The 22883-nt window shown below is 40.1% G+C and overlaps 1 protein-coding gene across 2 annotated transcripts in view; it reads right to left on the bottom strand.

Annotated features, from left to right (window-relative positions):
- PTPRB (protein tyrosine phosphatase receptor type B) overlaps nucleotides 1-22883 on the bottom strand; it is a 106310-nt gene that overhangs the window by 56248 nt on the left and 27179 nt on the right. For both annotated transcript variants that reach the window (XM_084810494.1, XM_084810495.1), the window contains 8 exons: nucleotides 17104-17379; nucleotides 15450-15707; nucleotides 12463-12726; nucleotides 11442-11711; nucleotides 6754-7014; nucleotides 4754-5020; nucleotides 2563-2826; nucleotides 1090-1353 (listed from right to left, as the gene is read on the bottom strand). In XM_084810494.1, the coding sequence (XP_084666620.1) occupies nucleotides 1090-1353; nucleotides 2563-2826; nucleotides 4754-5020; nucleotides 6754-7014; nucleotides 11442-11711; nucleotides 12463-12726; nucleotides 15450-15707; nucleotides 17104-17379 (2124 nt within the window). The remainder of the gene's footprint in view (nucleotides 1-1089; nucleotides 1354-2562; nucleotides 2827-4753; nucleotides 5021-6753; nucleotides 7015-11441; nucleotides 11712-12462; nucleotides 12727-15449; nucleotides 15708-17103; nucleotides 17380-22883) is intronic.

Here is a 22883-nt window from a genome sequence, read left to right as displayed (position 1 = left end):
GATATGTAACATGCAGCTAAAGTTTTTCTCTTACATAATTATAAGCATGCATGGGAAGGGGGGGCGGGAGCCTTACAGGAAATGCAGCATGTGGGAAGGGAAGGATTATCTCTTCCCAGTGTGATTGTGGCCAGTTTCACCCCCTGTCCCATTGACATCCCGCACAGCTAGAATGCTTAGGAGAAAAGTCCTCATTGGTGCCCACAGGGACCTTTCCCATATGGCTGGACCATGGGGAGAACTGGCTCTGATCATGCTGGAGGAGGGAAGAGAGAAGCCTCCCCCCTTTGCACATGCTACATTTCCTGTAAGGATCATGACCTACCCCCCAGGGATGCACATAAAGGATTCAGGGCCCAGGCCCACAGGACATGAATCTACATAAAATTTGCATATGATAATTTATATCTATGTATGCCAATTCATAAATAATTAATAGAGTTTATTTAAATGTCACAGAAGTCAAACCCAAGCAATTAATTTCTCATCCAAATCACCCCAAATTAAACAAATTCTTTAATTAATTTGCACCCCACCCCAGACAATCCCAAATCAATAGTTCCCCTTCAGTTTCAATTATTTGCCATCTCTCACTGTCACATCCCCACTTCTCTCCCACTCCCTTCTCTCCATGGGATGGAAACTGAAAAGTCATGCTCTCTGGTTGGCAGAGTCATAAATATTAATAATTCCAGAACTGTACACATTGCAAAGATTAGAGGGTTCGGCATAAAACAGAAGTACCAGATCATTTACATGGGATAACTGGATGATCCTGAGGAGATCCAGGATTGCATCATCAGGATTCTAGTGCCTGTGATGACTTTCTAGTCCCTGGCCCCCTCACATCAAGCCATAATGGAAATACATGAACAATTGTATAATGGTTGTATACCATTGCATAATGGCCAATGAAGATGTTTTTTGCACAGCTCTTTCTTTACACAGAACAGCAGCCTTGCAGAAGCAGGTGATTAATTCAGTTTTAAGAGATTATAGGTTTGCATTAAACTCAGATTTTTAAATTTAAATTCTATTTCTAATTTTTTTAAAAAATTGATTTTCATCTACCCTGGCACATTTACTTACCTGTCCTCCCACTGGCTCTTTCGCTAGTTTCATATTTTCCACTCCTTGTTCTAACAGTGATGCTATAAAGCCTCCCTGGAATCAAGTTAGTGAACACACATTCATTTTCATCCTTGGGGATGGTTTTTGTTTGGATGAAGTCATTGTTGTGTTTGATGATCGCTTCATAATTATCATAGTCTCCTGTGGCATGTAGCCAGGACACCTTTAAATAGTCACTTCTCGCAGAATTGCTCACCGTAAGTCCCTGGACACTTGAAGGCACTGAAAAGATAGAACATACTTCAGCATGCCCTGATTTCAGAAATAATAGCTGTGCAAAACAGGCTGAGGCTAATTTGAGAAAGAAATTGGAGTGTGTTGGGGGAACAAGTGAAGCCCAGTGAATAGCCACCCTGAGCCAGCTGTAATTGTGCATAGTTAAATATGACTACCTAGGCCAGGATGTGGATCCATGTTCAGACACCATCCAAATACCTATCCAACTGAAAACGGTGCAGTGTAGACAACATTTGTATTTGGATGTACATCTGATTTTATACCAGCACTTCTTGATCCAGCAAGTGATATGTGAGTGGATCTCCTTATCTGGCCCAGGATGGGCATGATTGACTTGGACGTGTAAAATCTGAGCAAAAATCTCATCTCTGCCATGATTTGCTTTCAACCACAGATTAAAAAGGAGATACAAATGGCCTATCTCATACAGCTGTAGTGAGATGAATGATAATAAGGACTGTAAAACATTTTGAACAATGCTATCATATGGCCTGACTTGAGAGGACAGGTTTTTAGCCTGCTACATGTGTTAATTTGCTTACACATTTCCAGGATGTCTGTTATCAGCCTTAACTGTTTTGTGAATGGCCAGTGTTAATAATATCATATGTCACTGTCTGTACTTTCTGCATTTCATTCCCCTCTGACCTCACTGTCTACAACCTACCTTCCAACCATGTGTGTGTATACCTGTCACTTAGCATAACACTTCATGTATCTGATAAAAGTAGAGTGTAGTCTGCTACATAAAAGCTTATGTGATGATAAATTTATTAGTCTTTAAGGTGCCACAAGACTCTTTGTTGTTTTCCCTATAACACAGCCTTTGGGAAAGAGGTCTTTTTAAAATTCATTTGATATTTTGCTTTTAACTTAAGGGGAACATATTTAGACATTCTTCTAAATATGCTCTTCTGTTAGCATGATATCATTTTCCTCTTTCCTGACTTACCCCATGCTTCCTGAAGTTGTAGAAAATATATGCCTGGATCAGTCTTCCTCAGCCTGGCACCCTCCAGGTGAGTTGGACTACAACTCTTAGCAACCCCCAGCCAGTTGACTGAGGATGCTGGGAGCTGTAGTCCAACCCATCCAGAGGGCACCAAGTTGGGGAAGGTTGGCCTGCATAACTGTGCCATGGCGTATCTGTGACTGACTGAATATAATTTGTGCTCTTCCTTCCATCTTTTTTACCTGTTCTTTCCTGACTGAAGGATTGGTTTTCATATTTTCCACTCCTTGTTGTTATCACCACATCATAGAGTCGCCCAGGAGTGAGGGTGTTGAAGGAACATTCACTGGCAGATTTTGGAACAGTAAGAGTATGAATACTCTGCCCTCCATGGGAGAGTGTTACCAAATAGCTATCTACATCTCCTTCTGCTGGCAGCCAGGAAACACTCAGGTAATCACTTCGCCCTGAATTGTTCACTGTTACTCCGCTGACGCTGGAAGGAACTAAACAAAGCAATAAAAAGTGTACGTGTTCAGAGAAACTCCTCTTACATTGTACATATGAGCTCTCTTGCATAGTGGTCCATACCCTGTTAAATATTTCTGGCAGGTGGCTATGATAAATGCCTTAACTGTCTCTTATATGAGACAAAAATTTAGTTTGAACTCATGTAAGAGCAGTGCCCTGAATCAGCAAATTCTTAACGTTAAGGGGGAGGGATTTATATGGAGCTTGGCCAATGAACACAAGACAAAACAACAAAATCCCAGGAATCCGATTCATAGTTTGGAAGCCGCTTGTTCCTCTGTGAGTAAAGAAGCAAAACAACCAACCAAATTAAACAACCAGCTGGGTGTAACATGAGTCACTACTTTTACAAAATTCTGTGGTGCGCTGGTATATGCATCATCACAATAGATGAATTCTATGAGTTATGTATAAATATTGAGTGTTTCCTGCCCTCTAGTGGAAAGAATTCTGAATAATTGTATCTCAGGTGAAAGAAAATTTATGCATAGTTCTTCTGCAAATGGTGGTTATAATTTTTCCAAGCACTGCCAGAAGTATTCTTAGAGTACCTCTCTTTTAATATAATGGACCATATTCCAATTGACACATCCTCAACATGCATTAAAAACCTCAATGAATCAACTTCACTCATTTAGAATTTTCAAATACATACGTTCTGCTGTTGCCAAACCTTGATTCAAAAATTATAGGTGTCACTTGAAAAATTATCCAGCTTCCATCAAATTTGTTTAAAAGTCAAGCTTACATGAATCATCATTACGCATTCTTGTGATGTGTACGTTTTTTGTAATAGTTTAAAACTTGTACCAAATCATATTTACTCTTACAAGGAAAGGTGCATATATTGGAACAATGTCTACTGTATGAAGACTACAGAATTCATGATGCAGCGCAAATGTGCATGAAGTACAGTATACAAAACCTGCTGAACCTTAGGTGAAGCAAGCAACTGATAACAGTGAAAAATGGCAGCACAAAGGAAACTGGCCGAATGTGGAATGGAAAACAGAATTTTTGGGCAGGTAGAATGTGGAATGGAAAAGAGAATTTTGCCTATGATTTTACACATACATTGTTTTTACTTTTCAATAAAGTTAAGCTTTCCTTATTCCCTTTACCTCTCTGCATGCTCTGGTCATCATCTGAGGCACTACTTCAGATCCCCTGGCCTCATGAAACTAAGCAGCCAGCCACAAGATATAGAGCAAAGATGCAGAATCTCAGGCCTGGGGTTCCAATCCAGTCCACCTGGAGTCCCCAGATGGCTACACCACCTTCCCCAGCCCCAGCCCTTCCCCTAACCACTAATCATTTGGTGGTTTCCTGGCTTTTGTGCAGTTTTTTCCCCATTCTAAAAGGCTGAAATGCCTCTCCTAAGGCTTACTAAGAGCTTGAAGCTAAAATATGCTGGCATTTTGGTCTCACCCCCTTTGCCTTTGAGCCCACACCTTTTACCTTCTGCCTTGCCCACCACTGGAATGTGGCTACTGAAAACTTTTCTGACATGGAAATCAGTCCTTGGTCTGAAAGAGAATCTGTACCCCTAGTCTAGAACCTTCCTTGTGGTTGTACCCACCTTATGGAATATTTTGCCAACAGAGATTTGTCAGGCTTCAACACTGTACTGTTTTAGGCAGTATGTAAAAGCATGGCTCTTTAAGAAGGTAATTTTAAAGGTAATTTTTAAAATAAGCATTGGTTTGTTTGTTTTTAGCCCTTATAGCTAACTGCTGTTTTTAGAAAATGTTCTTGTCATTTTTAATTTAGGTTTTTAGCATGGTTGTATGAGTAAAGGGTTAGAAGTTACTGCTCATTTTGTTTGTTTGCCATCATGAGTTTCCCCTCTGGGAAATAGGTGGAATGTAAGTGTTTTAGATAAATAAATACATACATACATACCTGTTCTTCCTTCAGCAATTCCTTGTCTGGAAAATATTCCTCCGCTAACTGTGGTGACAACCACTGAATAAAGTCCTCCAGGTTTTAGAGACTGGAAGTGATATTTATTGGTGTCACTGGAAACAGTCTCATTTTTTTTTACGACATTTTCATAAATGAGCAACACTTGGTATGAATCTACATCTCCCTTTGCCCTTATCCAGCTAGTGAATAGGCTGTCAGTTGATCCTTGGTTTGCCATATTTAAATTTGTCACCTGTGCTGGAACTGCAATTCAAGATCATTATGGTTAATGAACATATTCATTCATTCATTCATTCATTCATTCATTCATTACGTTGCTATACCACCCAATAGCCAAAGCTCTCTGGGCTGTTTGCAAAGATTAAAATCCTAAACAGACAATATAATAACAACATAACTTTAACACACAAAAATATAACAGTTTTAAACAATCAACAGTAAATCCCAGGACCCATTAAAAACCTTATCATATCCTATCAAATGCTGTCATATGCCTGGGGGTAGAGGAAAGTCAGGCCTCACTGGGGAGAGCATTCCATAATCAGGGAGCCACTCTGATTAATCCTAACAACCACAGCAATGAAATTGATGAGAGGGCAGTTAGACCTACAGACAGTATCAGAGGGCTAAATTTTTTTGTCATGTGTCAAAATTGGTGACCCTGCCTCATAGGAATGGGAAACTATCTATGGCAAAGCAAAAAGGTTTAGGAATGAACAATTCAAGAGAAATTTATAGGAAGGAAGGAAGGAAGGAAGGAAGGAAGGAAGGAAGGAAGGAAGATCTTCTAAAAATGAGATCATTATATATTTATTGATCTGATCAATTAGACGCTATGATAAAGCAGTGGCTCCTAGAATTTAAAGTAAGTCTCTTAGCACTGGAAAACGGGGCACCTGATACCATGTAGCTTCTGTGAAAAAAGCAAATTTCATATTGGGGATCATTAGGAAAGGAATTGAAAAAGAAAACTGCCAATATCATATTGCATTTATACAAACACAGACATGGAATACTGTGTTTAGTTCTGGTCACCACATCTCAAAATGGATATTGTACAGCTGGAAAAGGTGCAGAAAAGGGCAGTCCAAATGTTCAGGAGATTGCAACTCCCCCATGAGAAAATATTATAATGTTTGGGGCTCTTTCATTTAAGAAAAAGGGTGGGTAAGGGGGGACATGATAGAGATGTATAAAATTATGCATGGTGGGGAGAAAATGTATAAGGAGATGTTTTCTTACTCTTTCATAATACTAGAACTCACGGTCATCCAGTAAAGCTAAATGGTGGGAGGTTCATGGCAGACAAAAGGAATTCTTCATGCAGCATATAGTTAAACTATGGAATTTGCTACCAAAAGATGTAGTAATGGTCACTAACTTGGATGGTTTTAAAAAAGGTTTGGAAATTCATGGAGGATAAGGCTATCAATGGCTACTAGTTATGATGGCTATATATTACCTTCAGTATCAGCGGCAGTATGCCTATCAATACCAGTTCCTGGGAAACATGAACAGGAGGTCTTATTGCACTCATGTCCTGCTTGTGAGTTTTCTCACATAGGCATCTGGGCACCCACTGTTGGAAACAAACGTTGGACTAGATAGGAGTGGTCCAGTGAGGCTATTCTTCTGTTCTTAATTTCGAGTGTGTAGAATTTTTATTTTTAAAGGCATGCATAGGTTCATAATCAATGTTTGAGTCCAAGAAAGCAGTAAGTTTGCTGTTAAGAATATAAGAACATAAGCAGAACCATGCTTGATCAGAACAAAGGTCTATGTAATCCAGTATTCTGTTCCCACAGTGGCCAACCAGATGGCTATGGGACGCCCACAAACAGGAGATAGTACAACAGCACCCTCCTGCTCATGTTCCCCAGCAACTGGTATTCAATGTCTGGTAGCCATTGACAGTCTTATACTCCAAGTTGCTTTTTAAGAAAAGCTGGGATTAAAATATGCCAATAGTATGGTACCTGTGCGTCCCACAACTGAAGTTGAGTTGGTCAAATCCCCACTTATGCTGGTGACAGTAGCTGTATATTTTCGTCCTGGTAACAGCTCACTGTAAGTGAATTCTTTGGCTTCTTTAGCGAGAGCTTTGTTTATGACTATGAGTGTTCTGTCTTCCAGTGAAACCACATAACCATCCCACTCAGCCAGAGGGGTCACCCACATGATAGTTAGAGAGGATTCATTTGCATGCTTAACACGGAGCAGAAGAACTGGCTGTGGAGCTGTGGAAACGAGAAGAGAAAAAACCCTTTATAGAAGGCTTAAGAGGGGTTACATTAAAAAGGGTATTTCGCAATACAAAATAGTGAGGTTCCTATGCGAAATTGGAGGGTTGCATCTGATGAAATAGTAATTTCTGTACATATTTAAGCTGTCATTATAATACTGAATGCTGAACTTGTCTCCAAACTATGGACTAAATCATAGTAGTTATGATTTATTATTATTTTGTCTGCTGGCACAATTGATAATACTCGAAAGTAGGTATAATAGGCCAAACAGATGAATGTGAAAATTAGTACATATATTGAAACGAAGTGATGGTAGTTGCCTGGCATTCATCACTGAGCAGGTATTAAGGCAGACGTGATACTTTCTGTATCTTACTCATCTTGCTGTGTTCTCTCTATTTAGGATTGGTGCTTATAGTATCACAGCCACATGGATACCACTTGACAATGCATTCCCATTAATTTAGCAATGACTTCGAGAAAAGCTGTGCAGTTGGGCCTGATCCACATGGCAGGTCAGTTCATGAAAAAAGGAGAGCTGTGCTGTATAGCTGTATGCAGAAAGGTTTCAATCAACCCTCCACATCCCAGCCATATAATGGACGTAGGAAACAGCCTTATTCCAGGCCAAACTATTTGTCCACCTAGCCCAGTATTGTCTGCTCTGACTGGCAGCAACTCTCCAGACTCTCAGGCAGACACCTTTTACATTACCTTCTATCGGATCAATTTAACTGAGGATGCCAAGGATTGAACTTGGGATCTTCTGCATACAGAGCATGTGGTCTACCACTGAGCTATGCTGCCCACCATGAGAAGTGACCCTTTCTTAACTAAGCTTGGGCTCAGTGTGTTTTCACTTTTTTCAGATTAATGAGTCTCCATCAGCAAGTTATGTAGTTGCTATTGGAGGAGGTGTGTTTTAAGTGTTACGGATTACAGTCATGCTCCATATGGCATTCAGCTATGTTACCAAGAATTTGACAGCATGGCTCTTAATTAATGACAGCCTTCAAACAGAGTAGAATGTATGTGGGAGAAGCATTTGTTCAGATAGGGCTATTATATGAAGAGTATTTATTCTTAAAAATATGCTACCTGCCTGCAGTCAAGTTTCTAAGCACGAATTCCATGTGCTTCTACCCCAAAGTTAGAAGAATGATAAAAGGTACGATCCAGTGATCCACAGAAATGTCTGAGTTTCCACAGAACCAAGTGTAAGGCACAGGATTCTGGATGGAAATCTAACCATCTTAAAATGACACAGAACAGGTTTTCAACAGAGGCATGAAACTCTTAGTCTAACTATTTTATTCCTCTCTTATGTGAAACAGATAAAACAGATAAATACTGCCTCTAAACTGGAGTACTATTCTTACATGATAGCTGTTTCTCTTTTGGTAGGTCACAAAATGACTATGAATAGCACATTTCTATAACCCAGAATAATATGGCATTCTGTCTTTATGAAGAATATAGTGTCAAAGAGTAAAAATTTGTGTAATGTCTAAAGAATCAAAACGGAGGGTGTAGCAGGAAAAATAATCAACATGAAGTGTAAGATAAGGCACAGTTTCCCGCCCTGATCTTCTTATACACCCTCCTATCCATTGTTTTTGAGGCTACTCCCTTCCTTTTTGTAAATTTGGAATACTTGGCTTGCTGCACACAGCAATAGCTTATTCCAGGGATGGGTGACTTCCATTTAATAGACCATATATGGTTGGTCTCCAGGGCTGTCTTATGCAGTACACAGTGTCTTGTCGAAAAGACAAGAAACCCAGTTTTCAGATAATAATAAAAAGTTAATTCTAGACCTCTTGCCTAAATAAGCATGAATAGGTGTTGGGAGACATTTGTCTCCCAACATTATTAATTAATTAATAATTAATTAATTAAAAATAAATTAATTGATCTTCTATGACAAATGTTGCCCTCCTCTAGTTTAACTATTGCATAAGAGGCAAGTATAAATTAATACGTTACTTATACTGCTTCACCACGGCTCTCTATTTAATGCTGTTTTTAGAGAGTAAAATTCAAAGCAAGATTGAAGAACATAGAGGCATTAGGGAGAATTATGTTCTGTTAACATTTGACATAGAACTCAGAGAATCAAAGATTTGGAAGGATCCTCAGAGGGTTACCCTGAACAACTCCATGCAATAAATTCACAAATGCCTACCCAATTTCTTAAGACCCTTTAGAGGAAATTGCACAGCATCTCTGGGAAATCTATTCCATTTTCTAACTGTTCCTACAGTGAAGAAATATTTCCTATTTGAACGCTTTGTTGTATATGCTTCCTTCAGTGGTAATAATAAACAGCTGTTGTCTTTTGTCAGTCTTAATATGATGCAGCTTTTGCCACTACAGAGAAAACCATTCTGATTTTCATGTAGAGCAGAGTGCTGGAAGTTTAAATGTAAACAAGCCACTGCATCTCAGGTCATGTGGTGAAGGAACCGCTACCATATTCATGAATAAAGTTCCATGGGCTTCAGTAGAATACCCTCCAACCAAGATCCCCTCCAGGCTAGCCAACTTGGATAAAACATCTGATGAAGTGAACTGTACTTTATGAAAGCATATGCCATAAAGAAGTGCACAAGACACTTCATTGTTTTTGCTTTTATTGTTAAGGAGTTGCTTGTTAATGGCCCAAGATGGATGGTTTCTGTTTCCCCAATGGGAGCTAAAAGGCTGGGAAATATCAGGGGCTTAGGGGAGAGGCTGGTGTAAAGCGTTATGTATGTGTGCGCGCGCAAAGGTGTATGTGCAAGGGGGGGGAGGCGGAGGAAGCAGATTCAAAGAAGCAGCAGCAGCAGCAACATTTGGGCAGAGAGAGTGAGAAGCAGAGAGCTATGAGCTGAAGGCTGGGAGCATGTTGGTGTTTTGGGTGCCTCTTGCTGGATATCTGATGTGAGGGAGCAGATGTACTGGCTGGTAGGAGTGCACATGCTGCTTATGTTCTACCTGCATATTTGAAAATAAATCAAAACCTACAAAAAACACCAAGGTCTCCAGTGCTCTTACCTCCAAAGGAAGCCACACTGGAACATGTCACTGCTTGGGAACTGGGGAGTGCATAACAATGCATACAGAAGTGACTTTCGGACTGCCCATCCAAAGACCTATTTTCTCTACTGGTAGAGTGAGTGAGTGTGTGTGTGTGTGTATGTGTGTGTTTTAAATCCCCTTTCAATGGTTATAATAGTAGGGAATGTTCCTATACCAGCTCAGGCTGGCATAGGGGAGGGTTCTCATATTGGAGTTCCTCAGGATAAGGCTGCCTTCACTCCACACCCTGAGAGCCTTGTTTAAGGGTCTTCCATTGGCTATTGCTAGCAGAAAGACGATCTGCAGTAGACTCACACCTGTGGAACTCTGTGAGTATGATGGGGGCCTCTGTGGTTGAGGGGTACTTCTTCCACCTAATCCTGCCCCACTCCAGGAAGCTAGATCTGGGTGTTCAGATTGTTTTGTCAATCTGTATGGCATCCTCTGGCCTGTAGTGTCCTTCCCCTTGCTTCTGCAGACAAAGGGCAGGCAAACTGGCTGACCATTGCTGCAGAGGTCTTTCTGGAAGGGATGTGGAAGCAGTCTCCTAGGAACTGCTGATCTGGCAGCCTATCTATACAGTATGTGATACTACAACATGCCGTCCAACAGTTATTTTGTTGGCGGATCCAGCCTTTTCATTTTGGTACCTAACAATTTGTCTAGAACATTATATTAGTAGGGAGCTACATTGAGAGGGCTAAGACATGACAGGTTAGTGGTATCTAAATGTAAAAATATGATGCTAGAAAAATACTGAAGTTAACATGTCAAATATCCTTTTGCTTGACAAATATTGGACTATACAGAAATGGCTTGTATATACTTGTGGTCTCCCTCCTCAAATACCATTTACACTGTTATTTACTTCGGTACTGGTTATTCCTCATAGATCACAAGTGAATATTCAATACACAATGTATAACAGCAAGTATGTCAAGCTACTGGGCAACACATCTGGAGGGCACCAGGCTGGGGATGGCTGCTGTAGAAGATGCCCAAGATGCTAGAGAGCTGTAGCCAGTTGGAGTAAACAATACTGAGCTAGATGGAGAGAATGTCTAACCTGGTACGATGGCTTCCTATTAATGTGTAAGGCCATACCTATATGATGATAAGAACTCTGAGGCCAGTAAAGAATTAACCCACCTACTCCTGAATGATCTTTACAGATATACTAAATGCTGTTTATTTTCGTTCATGTGAATAGAGCCAAAGTTAGAATATCTATCACTACAATTCACACCAAAAGCATTTTATTAGGGCCGTTGCATCATATAACGTCATTTAATCACCCCAAAAACAATCTCTTTGTAGTTTTTCTGTTTCCTTCTGTCTAGAATAAAAGGTCTGCTCACCTGTTCTGCCTTTGCAGCGTGCTGTGTTCTGCAAGCCTCCACTTTCTACAGTAACTGCCACTTCATACTGCCTTCCTGGAATGAGTGCTAAATCCTTGATAATATATTCCCTTTTGTCTTTCTGCACTGTAGTATTCAGCAATACTTTAGAGTGGTCGAACAGCACAATACAATACTTGTCCCAGTCTCCAGTAGGGGGCAGCCAGCTCACTTTCAGAGATCTTAACGAACCCATGCTGTCTGCTTTCAGTTCTGAAACTTTCTGCGGAACTGAAACACAGAATTTCAACAATGCATGGTGAAACAGAAGACTGCTTTACACTATGGATGAAATAATTGGTTCACAAGTGTGCAATTCAATTAAAATCCATCTATTCAATAAATTCCTATTTTTGTTCTGATGTAATACTGCTAGGTTAGATGTGCATGTACTCAAAATGCATTTTAATGCCTGATAAAGAACCAGTGAATCTGGCTTGGGGAAGAATGGCTGGAGAGAGGAGCATTTGCAGTGAGAACTGATGGATGTGAATGGCTTTAACGTCCTTCCTACCAACAATCCTCCCCTACAAGCACCTCAACTCCACATTACAGTTATCTCAGTAAATGTATGATATACACGTCCATGTATTTGCTCAGGTAACATCATGATCAGTCCTCACTGACCACCAAAGCCTAAAGCAGGGACTTGTGTCAAGATGTCTGCTGTCTACAGACTGGCCTGTAGTGGCTATTCCAAATGAGTACTGCTTTTACATATTGCACTGAAACCAAAAGGTTATCTTTTCTCATAGGCCTAGATTCAGACTTAGTCATACTTAGTGTAGGCCCACTGAAATCAAAGTTAGTCACGACTAACTTAAGTCCCAATGATTTCAATAAGTCTACTCTAAGTATGACTAAGTCTGTTTCCAACCCATAGTATTGACTGCAAAGAAGGTAACGGACACTAAAGATCAAAGTACTTCAGATTGGAAAGTTTCTACCAAAAAGAAAGTTTCTACCAAAGCTAGAAACATACCTGTCCTTCCATATGCTGTCATTTCGGTAAAGAATTCACCACTGACTGTGTTGACATTAACGTGATAAAGACATCCTGAAATTAGCGTGTCAAAATATGTTTCTGTGGCTTGCGGCTGTAAAGTTTTCCTTTCTTTAATAGACCCAAGATGAATCAAGGTGACATTGTAGAAATCAAGATTCCCTGGAGGCCTCTTCCATGATACTTTTAATGTATTCAAGCTGCCATCATTAGCTACCATCAAATCTAAGACTTTTGCTGGGGCTAATAATATTAAAAAAGTAAGAAATATATCTGCTGAGTAGACAAAATATTGGGAACAATTCTGCTATCAGTGTTCAAAACAGTAATAAAAAGTAGGGCTTAGCACAACAATGTTTATCAGAACCTTGAAAGAATTCCCCCTTTTAGTGTTTATTCAGAAATATTTCTAAAAGGGCTGCAAAAGTGTTCATTTGCCTGACTGGCTAGGATTGCTCATGTCACGTGAATAGGAAACGCTGCCTTCAATCTAAATGGGCTTAACTTCCCCTTACTGACATAAGCCAATAGCCAAAACTGATGGTGAAATGGTATTTTGACATCACCATGTCTAGTACATGATCTGATTGGCTAGAACCATTTGAGGAAGAATAGAAGAGAGGGAAATAGTCATTATAGCAACGGTAAAGAGGCAAATCAGTGGCTGTCAGCTAACAAGCAGCCATGAATAGGGAGGTTGGAAAAATCCACAACAGATTAAATGAATTTGGATTTCTATAAGTATGACCTGCAGATTCTACAGAGAACCAGCTTTTTCTGAGTCACATGAATTCTGCAGATTTGCAGACATTATAATTGCTGAAAACCCAAACTGTTGCTGAATATGTGTCATTAGAATTATTGACATCCAAGAACATTTTGAATCTCTTTACTTAGTCAATTATATCTTGAAGTATAAAGGAAAAAAAATTCAAATGCCCTAACAGGGTTGTTTATCATGCTTTCAAAGTCCAATTTCCAAAACTACAGGGGGAAATCGGAGAAAAATTAAATGTTAGAAATGTACTGTATGTGAAATAGTCCCAATTTCTATTATAAACATTACACTCCCATACTGATGTATTTGGATAGTGGAAGAACATATACTGGTGGAATAGTAAACATTCTGCCTTCTTTGGAAATATCTCTAATTTACATGAATTTATGTGAAGGATCTGAATTAAGTCTTCTCTAGCTGATCATCACAAGACAGCTAACTAAATAGCTCTGACATTCATGTGTAAAAATGTTCTTCAACAATGAGGCTGGTTCAGGGGTAATGCTAAACCATACTTTAGTGTTACAGGAACAACCCTAGTTGAGATTCAGGCCAGGCTGATGCAACTCCCAATGAGGTTATGAGGAGAAATTCAGAAGCGTTCCCTTCAGTTTTTGATTAATGGTTTGTCAGGTTGTTCAAACCCAAAAAACTGTGGATAATCTTAACTATTGTTAGTTGAAAGAAACAAGTCATCTTCAAACTGTGATGTATGAAGCTAGCTTCTTTCCACTAATCACAATTTGCTGGGTTTGGACGACAGACTAACCTGTAGTTAATCTAAAACAGAAGTGGAAGCTTCTGATCTCCGCCTCGCAGCTGTGTCAGAGGATAGGTAAGGAGCTCACAAGCCCAATGCTCACTTCAGCTTGTTCTTATAACACTAAACCATGGCTTAGCATTACTTGCTAACTGGCTCAGTGCCGAGCGATACACATAATCTACCGGTGGCATCAGCTTGAAACCCTGTTTTTGTGGTTCTCTGTTGCTTGCAGAGAGTCTTGGCTTCTGCACCACATTCTCTGGGATACTTCCTCATGAAATGATGCTCTGCTGCTGAAATAATGTTGTTATACTGTACGTTGCTCTATATAGTATAAGTGGGCAGGATTTACCAGAAATCAAGGATATCAGATATATGTTCTGGCCATAGCCTTCTGAGGGAGTGGCGTCCTTCTTCCATCAATAATTTTTCAAACACCCCATAAAACATTTCAGATGTTCCAGTTTTAAATATCACAAGCTCTGGGATTTATGCAGCATATAAAATTGAATTTTGAGCAAAATGCTGATGACATACCCAATATTGAACTTCTCCTCAAGTTAGCTAGCCTTTTTGAATGTCCAGAAACAACAACAACAAATAATAATACCGGCACTGGAGAAGATGACATTTAGGGTGCATTTGAGTATGTTTTTTAAAAATCCAGGCAAAAATTAATGCCATTCAACCGGTATCTTGCTTTTTATTGCTTTAATAGCAATAAATAGGCTCCAGTGACAGGTTATATGGGAACAGTTAAAATTCCTATTACTATTATTACTAATAGTAGCTATTACTAAGGATTATTACTATTTAACCCTTCATTAATGGCAACACTGTAGTAGGATCTGTACAAAACATCTCAGCGATATAGCCCATGCCCACAGGGTCTACGATAGAAAGGATAAATAAAAGTAGCTTAATTTAGAGTCCATACAAGTGATGCAATACCTACAGAACTATCTAAAACATGGCAAGTGCTGATCCTGCTACATTCAGTTGCTCTGATCCGATAACTGGCTGCAGTTATCTGATGGATCTCTGATGTGTGTCCATTCTATTGCATGCTGAGAGCTGCTCTCCTTACTGACATGGACTAGGCACCCATAAATGCTGGGTATCCATGTGCACATAGAATTGCACATGAGACTCTGAACTAGAGTAAATCCCTACTAACCTCAAGCAGCTCAAGTCTGCAACCCTTTACACTTTCCCAAGACAGCCACAGATATTTCTTACAATATCATGTAGTACTGCAGTTTAATATATAGGGGACAAATCTCTCAAATGGCTGTAGCAATTCTCTCAAAGGTTGCAGCAGTTACTGTGCAGTTTAACTATGGCCAAAATGTTTCATTTACCTTGAAATTCTTTGGTTATTTTATTTTACCTTTTTGCTGTTTCAGGGACAATGCAAAATCTTACCAGTCCTAATTAGTCTAAAATTGTAGTTCTCCAGCCCTTCAGCCTTGGTAATGATAGTAAGGTTATACAGATATCCTGGTGTTAGTCCTGAAAAATTGCATGACAAGTAGTGTTTCTCTAGATCTATTTGTTGAACTGGACCATTTTTATCCAACAAAACCAGCCTGTATTGATCCACATTCCCTGCACCTGGCAACCAAGACACGTGGATTGATTCCATCTTGATTAAGACCTTGACATTTTCCACTGGAGAAGGAGCTATTAAGGGGAGAGAGAGAGAGAGAGAGAGAAGACAGAGAAGGTTTATAAAATTCTATGGCTCTTAAAAGTATTTAGGATTTGCTAACACCACCACAAAAAATCCCTAAAATAAGGATCACATTTTGCTGAATAAAGATATCTAGTTTTCACTCAGAACATTTATTTATGCTTAGAAAAGAAATCAAAATTACAATAGATTAACTTCTCCATCTCAAGAAAGATGTGTAACCCCTCCAAGTTAGCTTTATTCCTGGTCCAATGATATGAGATAACACACAGTTTCCTGGTTCACACATAATGCTAAGTCATCGTATAGGTTGCTTAATTCTGTCATGACGTGTGAATGCAGCCGCACTAACAAACCATGGTTTGTTAACCATGAACAACCCAAGAAGAGAACTCATGGTTTGTTGCTGGGTTGTGAACTCTGGGTTATTTAAACAATGAGATGTCATTATGTGCAAACTGAGAACCGTGGGTTGTTCATGGGTTATTTCATCAGGCTACAGAGGCAGGGGGGCAACAGTGATATAAAAAACACAGCCACTCTACATTCTAGTACTACAGTGCTGAAAAGGCATTTGGGTTACAGGGAAGGAGAAGAAGGAGGGTAACAATCAACCCAGGGAATGACCCCGCCCCGCACACACATTTTGTTCAATTGTCTGCCAGACAAACCCTGGGTATGGCAACAAACCATCGGCTAAATAAACCATGGTTTAGCAAACCTATGTGCAAACAAGGCTAAGATATTGTTTGCTGTATATTATGGGTTCCCAACCTTCTCTCTCTCTCTCTGCATCAGGGTTTCAGCACCCCTCCATCCTTTTACATTCATTTGTAAATGAAGACCAAACAGGACACTGCCAGCTCACTCTGGCCAATCAGGCAAGATAAATCCAGGTTTCCTTCTTGTGTGTTGTCCTTGCATTTGCCATCAATATACTTTCAGGCAGGTTTGTGACCATCCAGGAAGACCAAACAGCAGCCTTCCTCTAACTGTTTCTCTGCACCTTCTACAACAGACATATTGTCCTACCCCAGCCTTTCCTCAACTTGATGCCATGCTGGCTGGGAATGATGGGAGTTGCAGTCTAATACATCTGGAGGACATCAGGTTGGGGGAGGCTGTCCTACACATTTACCCTGGGTATAGATGCTTCACTTTGGAAACCTTCCTAATACTGCTCCTTGTGCAAAGCCCTGTTTAAACATTTCGACAGGGGGGTAGATATTGCATAGCTGATTTTCAGTTATGAACCCTATAACAGCTCTACTATGCTTAAATAATTCTAGTTTGGCAACGTAGTATCCTCCATATGCTTTGATGGGGAATTAGGAACATAAGTTAAATAATATCCTTTATAGAATTGGTTAAACAAAGAAATCCTACCTGTTGAACCACTGATATCAGCTGAAGTGCTCTTTTTATTTCCAGCAACTGAATTGATTGAGATGGTGTATTTGCTGCCAGGGATGAGATTGGCAAAAGTTTGTTCATTTCGTGAAATGCCTCCAGGAACTTGGATCTCTGCCACTTTTTTTGTGTTATCAAGCAACTGTAGCTCATACCAGTCTACCTTTCCTGAGGGTGGGCTCCACCAGACCTGCAAGGTTGTAGCTGTAATTTTTTCCTTCTTGATTTCAAATCTTGCAGGTGGCAAGGGATCTGTGTACCCAAAACAAAACAAAGCACAAAAACTCATAATTCACTGAATCTTTTTTTTTTTTTAAGTATTAGTAACAAAAGCTTTAATATTTCTCCATAGCAACCATGGAGGAGATGCACTGGGGTCAACTACATATCAAGAAGAGTGCAGAAGTGTCAAGTACCTATCAAGAAAAGAGCATAGAAGAGGTGTTTGGGGAGTAGGAGAGGAACGGATGATGACCTAAGGAAAGTGAGGCATAAAAAAGGCTTAAGGTTGTAATCCTATACACACTTACCTGGGAGTAAGTCCCACTGAATTCAATTATATGCGTGTGTGTGTGTCTATATATGAATGATTGCACAGTTGGGCAAGTACCATATTAGGGAGGAAGAGGAAAACATTAGTTTGAGGGTGAACACAGTGTAGATTGGAGGGGCATAGTAGGCCAAAATGATGTTCAATGCTCTTGCAGAAACCTCTGCAGAGAGCCACTTCGTGCAGGTCAGAGGTTAATCAGGATGGAAGTGGTTCACAACTCTCTTGCATTGCTTTTGGCATGGTAGCACAAAACCCTGAGCAAACTTGCTTAAGTAGTGATGCTACACAGGCATGTTTGTTCTGACCTGGGGGCAGTCCTCATGTGAGATTTGTTGCAAATTGGGAGCATTTCGAGGTTGTTGGTGGCAGATGACGTCGTGACCAATCTGCAGCCATCCTGGAGAATTCTGGATGAAAAAGCTGGATTTTCTTAGATTACTTTTAGTCTGTTTTATTTCTTTAATTCTGGTTCTCCGCGCTTTTGGTACTGCGTGCCCCTATCCTCCGCATTTACTTTGGCATGATAGCCCTGCCCAGGAGTGTCTTTCACCTGGCCGTGACCTCACTGAGCCTTTACAGCCTTCAGAATTGCCCCAAACTCCCATTTTGCCAGTAATTAGCCTACGTGATGATGCATTTCTCTGATGTTTGCATTACTTTGCTTCTCCACTGTTGTGTTAAATCACATCTCTGATATTGTGTAAAGTCACTTTTCTGATGTTATGTAAAGTTGCTTCTCCAATCTGGTGGAGCCTCAGGAGCCTGTCATTGTGCACAGGAAGAAAGTGCCCAGAGAAGGAGAAAGGTGTGTGTGAGTGTGTGTGTGTATAAGCAATAGCTCTGCAACAGCTTGCTGGAATGGGGCAAAAATGGGGTGGGGATATGCTCTCAGGGGGAGCCTACAGATGCTGCACTCAAGAACCAGGGATTCTGGCTTCTCAAGGCAAAAGGGTGCACACTGGGGAACAAGGGAGAGAGGAATAACTCCACAGTGGATTGCTGGAATGCAGCAAAATGGTTGTGGGATGCTCTCACGGGGAGCCTATTACTTGCTCTTCATTCATAATAATGTAGTAGCAGGGGGGAGCCTGGACACGGGCTGAGGAACAAACCTCTCCCATTGGTTGAGCAGCCCCTGCCAGTTTGATGACATTCAGATCTACACCCCTGCCTCCTGGGAAGTATGTTCACTGTGTGACCCTTGAAAACTAGATTTTAAAGGTACAGTACACTTGGCTTATCTTGCTTTATGTGTCCCTGACGGACCAAAGCTGATTCCATGAAAATCCAGATAATACTCCAATGTGCTTCTCATTCCATTGTTGTGAAGATCCCCCTCTGGCCAGAAGCACTTCACAAAAATTGTTGGTGTGACCTAATGGTCTCTAGGGCATGCTCTCACTATATACTGGAAAAGGTTCCACCAAAGTAAAAAAGGTGTATGGGAAAGACTTGTGCACTGCTTCCAACCTATGTGAAATAAGAGTGTGATTCTGCAAAGGTGTAAGGGTGATTAGGCACTCTTACCTTACATGGGCAGAAGCAATATGCAGGACTTAAGCAATACATCAGTCTCTGTTTTTTGCCTGGGCTGTGCTTTCTCACTCAGGAAACAGCATGGTCCAGGCCAAAATCAAGCACATGAGAGAATTGGTTGCCCCTTTATCCATCCCGATAGATAGCCTAATTGGGTGGAGCTGCAAAAAATCACTTAATAGACGAGATGCCTTACCTCTTGCCTGCCAGTTGATCACACCTGTACTGTCTTCTGTATTTCATCGCTCGTCAAGCTGCCTTTTCTCTCAGTTTTGTGCCTAGCAACTTCATTCATCTTTCATTACTTTGTGCCTAGACTACTGTAATGCAGTACAGTAATGCAGGGACTGCCCATGCTGGCATTTTGGAAGCCCCAGACAATACAGGAAACTGCAGCTGCTGGTTTCTGGCAGAGGTTGGTCATTGGGAGCAGATGAGTGGTGCTTCAGTATCTGCAGATGAACATTCTGTCTATGATTGATAAAGCCCTAAGCATGGTTCTGGAATTTGCAACTAGAGGGGTAATGTGGTATGAGGGCTGAGTTGTATGAGTTGGTAAAGGGCTCTGTGTTTTTAACTGTTTATGACCTGCCCTGAATCTGTGGGATGGAGAAGGCTAAAATGCCCCCTTTAAGACCTATGTTGATTTCAGTGGAAGAATTAAGTACATGTATAGCTCGCTCCTTTTGCACTGAAATCATGGGACTTCAGAGTGTTTAAGACTGGCTGGATTGCCCCCTAAATAAATATATAAACCAACGAAGACCTGGAGGTGGGATACAACTCCTAGAGCAAATTAAAAGGTTGCGTGCCTAGAAGGCGAAGTTCAGAAATTCAGACTTTATCTAATCTATCTAGCCCAGAACACAAAACACTCAGTCCTCTGTACATCCGTTAGAACAAAGGAACAATGAGCTTGGGAAGTGCCTGGCCTGAAAAGACCAAGCTGGAAACAAACACTTTAAAAACCATTTACATTGTTACAAAGTTCTTGACTGGCGACTGTCCAATACCGATATATCATAGAAATAAAATATTTCTATGAAGATATTTTACAGGACTCTTATCATAGACTGGCTACAGGGCTGGAGGTTTTAATAAGATGGCAGTCTTGGTAAAATGATTTTTTTATTTACTTTCGGTAAAGATTTCAAATAAGAATCCTACTTTGCTTCTATCAGTTATACTTCTTACTTCATTTTCTATCCTGCTTCCTGGCAATGTATTTGAAGTAGACTCAATACAAGGAGTTAGCCTTTTATCTTTGGTTTTCCACATAATTAATTGACTGTAGCCAAATCATTTAATTAATTGACTGCAGCCAAATCACAAATTTCACAAATAATCACAGACTATGTAGTCTGTCTACATAGTTTAGATGAACTCTTTGTTCTCATATAAAAATGTGTTATGGTGCAATCTTGTACAGATCTATTCAGAAGTAAGCCCCACTGAGTTCAATGAGACTTACTCCCAGGAGACTATGTATAGGATTGCAGCCTCACTTTTTTATTACATATCATCCCACAACACATAGGAGTATAAACAATAATTTCTTAGAACATCACTAAATATCTGATTCACCCTTTTAAAAAGCCAAGTTAAAATAGCATTATTTTAGGATATGCACATTCACTATTGGCTAAGAGAATGGAATGAAGCCATAAGTGTGTGTGTGTGTGTGTGTGTGCGCGCGCATTAAAATTAGTGAAAGTGCAAGCCTTTAACTACAGCTTATTCTCTTTCTACTGGTGTGTGTGTGTGTGTGTATCAGCAAAAAGAGAACAAAGATTTCCTGATATTGGGTATAGAAACAGCCTTCCAGATGTGGTACCCTCCAGATGTGTCAGACTACAGCCTTGATGATCTCCAGCCAGCAAGGTGATTGGCCGTGCTGTCTGGGGATGATGTTGTGGTCCAACACATCTGGAGGATACCAAGTTTGGGGGGGGGGTACTGGAAGGAATATCCTAACACAAACCTCCTTATGTTAAAGACAATGCCCTGGTTCGAATGAGATGACAGCCCATGGTGGCTTAATTTAGCTGCAGGGGCTATCGTGGTGTGCTCGGTGCCCTTTTTGCATGGTGCCTGTGGGCAACCTTTTGCATGGTGTCTGTAGGCGCCCCTGCTTGCTGTGGTTTGCTATATTATATGAACTTAGTGTCATGGATTGTTTGAGGGGGTGGACAACCTTCAAATAACCCTGAAACAAGCTCTAGGATATTTGAAGGTTGTCTACCCCCTCAAACAACCCATGATGCTGGGTTCACACGACATGGCAAACTATGAGTGCTGCCACTGCTTGAACATTCAAAATGGTTCCTGGCACACTCCGCTAAGCCCCGGAGGGAAATTAACCCATGGTGACTTAGCATTATGTTCAAATAGCCCCATAGTTGTTTTTGAGTTAATCCACAGAATTTATGAATTTTTAGTTAAAGTCGCTTAACTTTTCCAAATGCATGCATCTGATGCAAATGCTTGGCAATCAAAGACTAGCCATTTTTGGACTCTGGTATCATATGCTACTTTGAAAATCTATGAAACATTGACAAACTGAAAATTTATCTGTTTTTACAGTATAAATTCTTTGCTTCCAACAGATTATAATACGAGTATTAATGAAAATTGTGGCCTTGACTTTTTCATTCAGTTGTCTTGTCTTTTTACAGAACACAATTTCCAAGAAGCATGAAAAATGCGCTGCAAATGGAAATCAAATTCAAAATATTTGCAGTGACATAGCATTCCAGGTGTTGTGGAAAACAATGTCGTGTATTATTAATTTCTACCTTGAACAGTTGTCATTCCACTAGTAATACGATGCTGCAAGCCAGAAGAAACTCCCAATTTATTATCTTCATTTCTAAACAATTACTCCCTAGTACAACCAGTGTACTGGTGACTTTGCTCAGCTGTGTAATGTTACATTTATAATGCCTCTGTTGTGAGTTTAACATATATATCAATAAGAAAATGTTTTATGGAACAGTCCAGAAGGGTCACTTTGGAGTATTCAGCTTGCATATACTTCAGCTATAAACTAGATGTATTATACTTTAAGTATGCAATCCTATGCATCTTTATACAGAAAAAAGTACTACAACTCCCAGCATCCCTCCAGCAAGCATGTTTCTGTCTAAACATGCATAGGATCGTGCCCTAATAATGTGTGTGGACAGATTACAACTGATAAAAATTGCCATATAACAGATTATTGCACAAACACTTTGTGTCAGTTAATATTAAACATGTATAGGCAGGTTATTTAAATACAGTGAAAGGCAATTACATTTCCTTATAACACTACAACAATCACCTGCTCTTTATATAATAAGCTCACAATCCTATACATGTTTACTCAACCATAGGACCCATTGTGTTCAATCGGGCTTATTCCAAGGCAAGTATGAACAGGATTGCAGCCTAAATGAGTTTTTGTAAGTGATCTCTTCCTCTCGGAAATATAGTGTATGCATTTTCAGTGTTATTGTAATTGCATTATTTGAAAAAAGAAAATCACTCAGCGATAGATATGAGCAAGAATCCTGTGAAAGTCAGTATCCAGATACTAAAGAGTTTATGACTAAAGTAATTAGGAACTCTAAATGTGAGCCCACTTACAAAATAAACATTATGCAGTTTTTAAAAAATCAATCTCTAG

The sequence above is a fragment of the Heloderma suspectum genome, chromosome 7 (assembly GCF_057233095.1).
Source record: "Heloderma suspectum isolate Gila_16-S chromosome 7, 16-S_ref, whole genome shotgun sequence".
In the NCBI taxonomy this organism is placed as follows: Eukaryota; Metazoa; Chordata; class Lepidosauria; order Squamata; family Helodermatidae; genus Heloderma; species Heloderma suspectum.
Note: the sequence above shows the minus strand (reverse complement) of the source record. Positions and strands in the feature narration are given on the sequence as shown.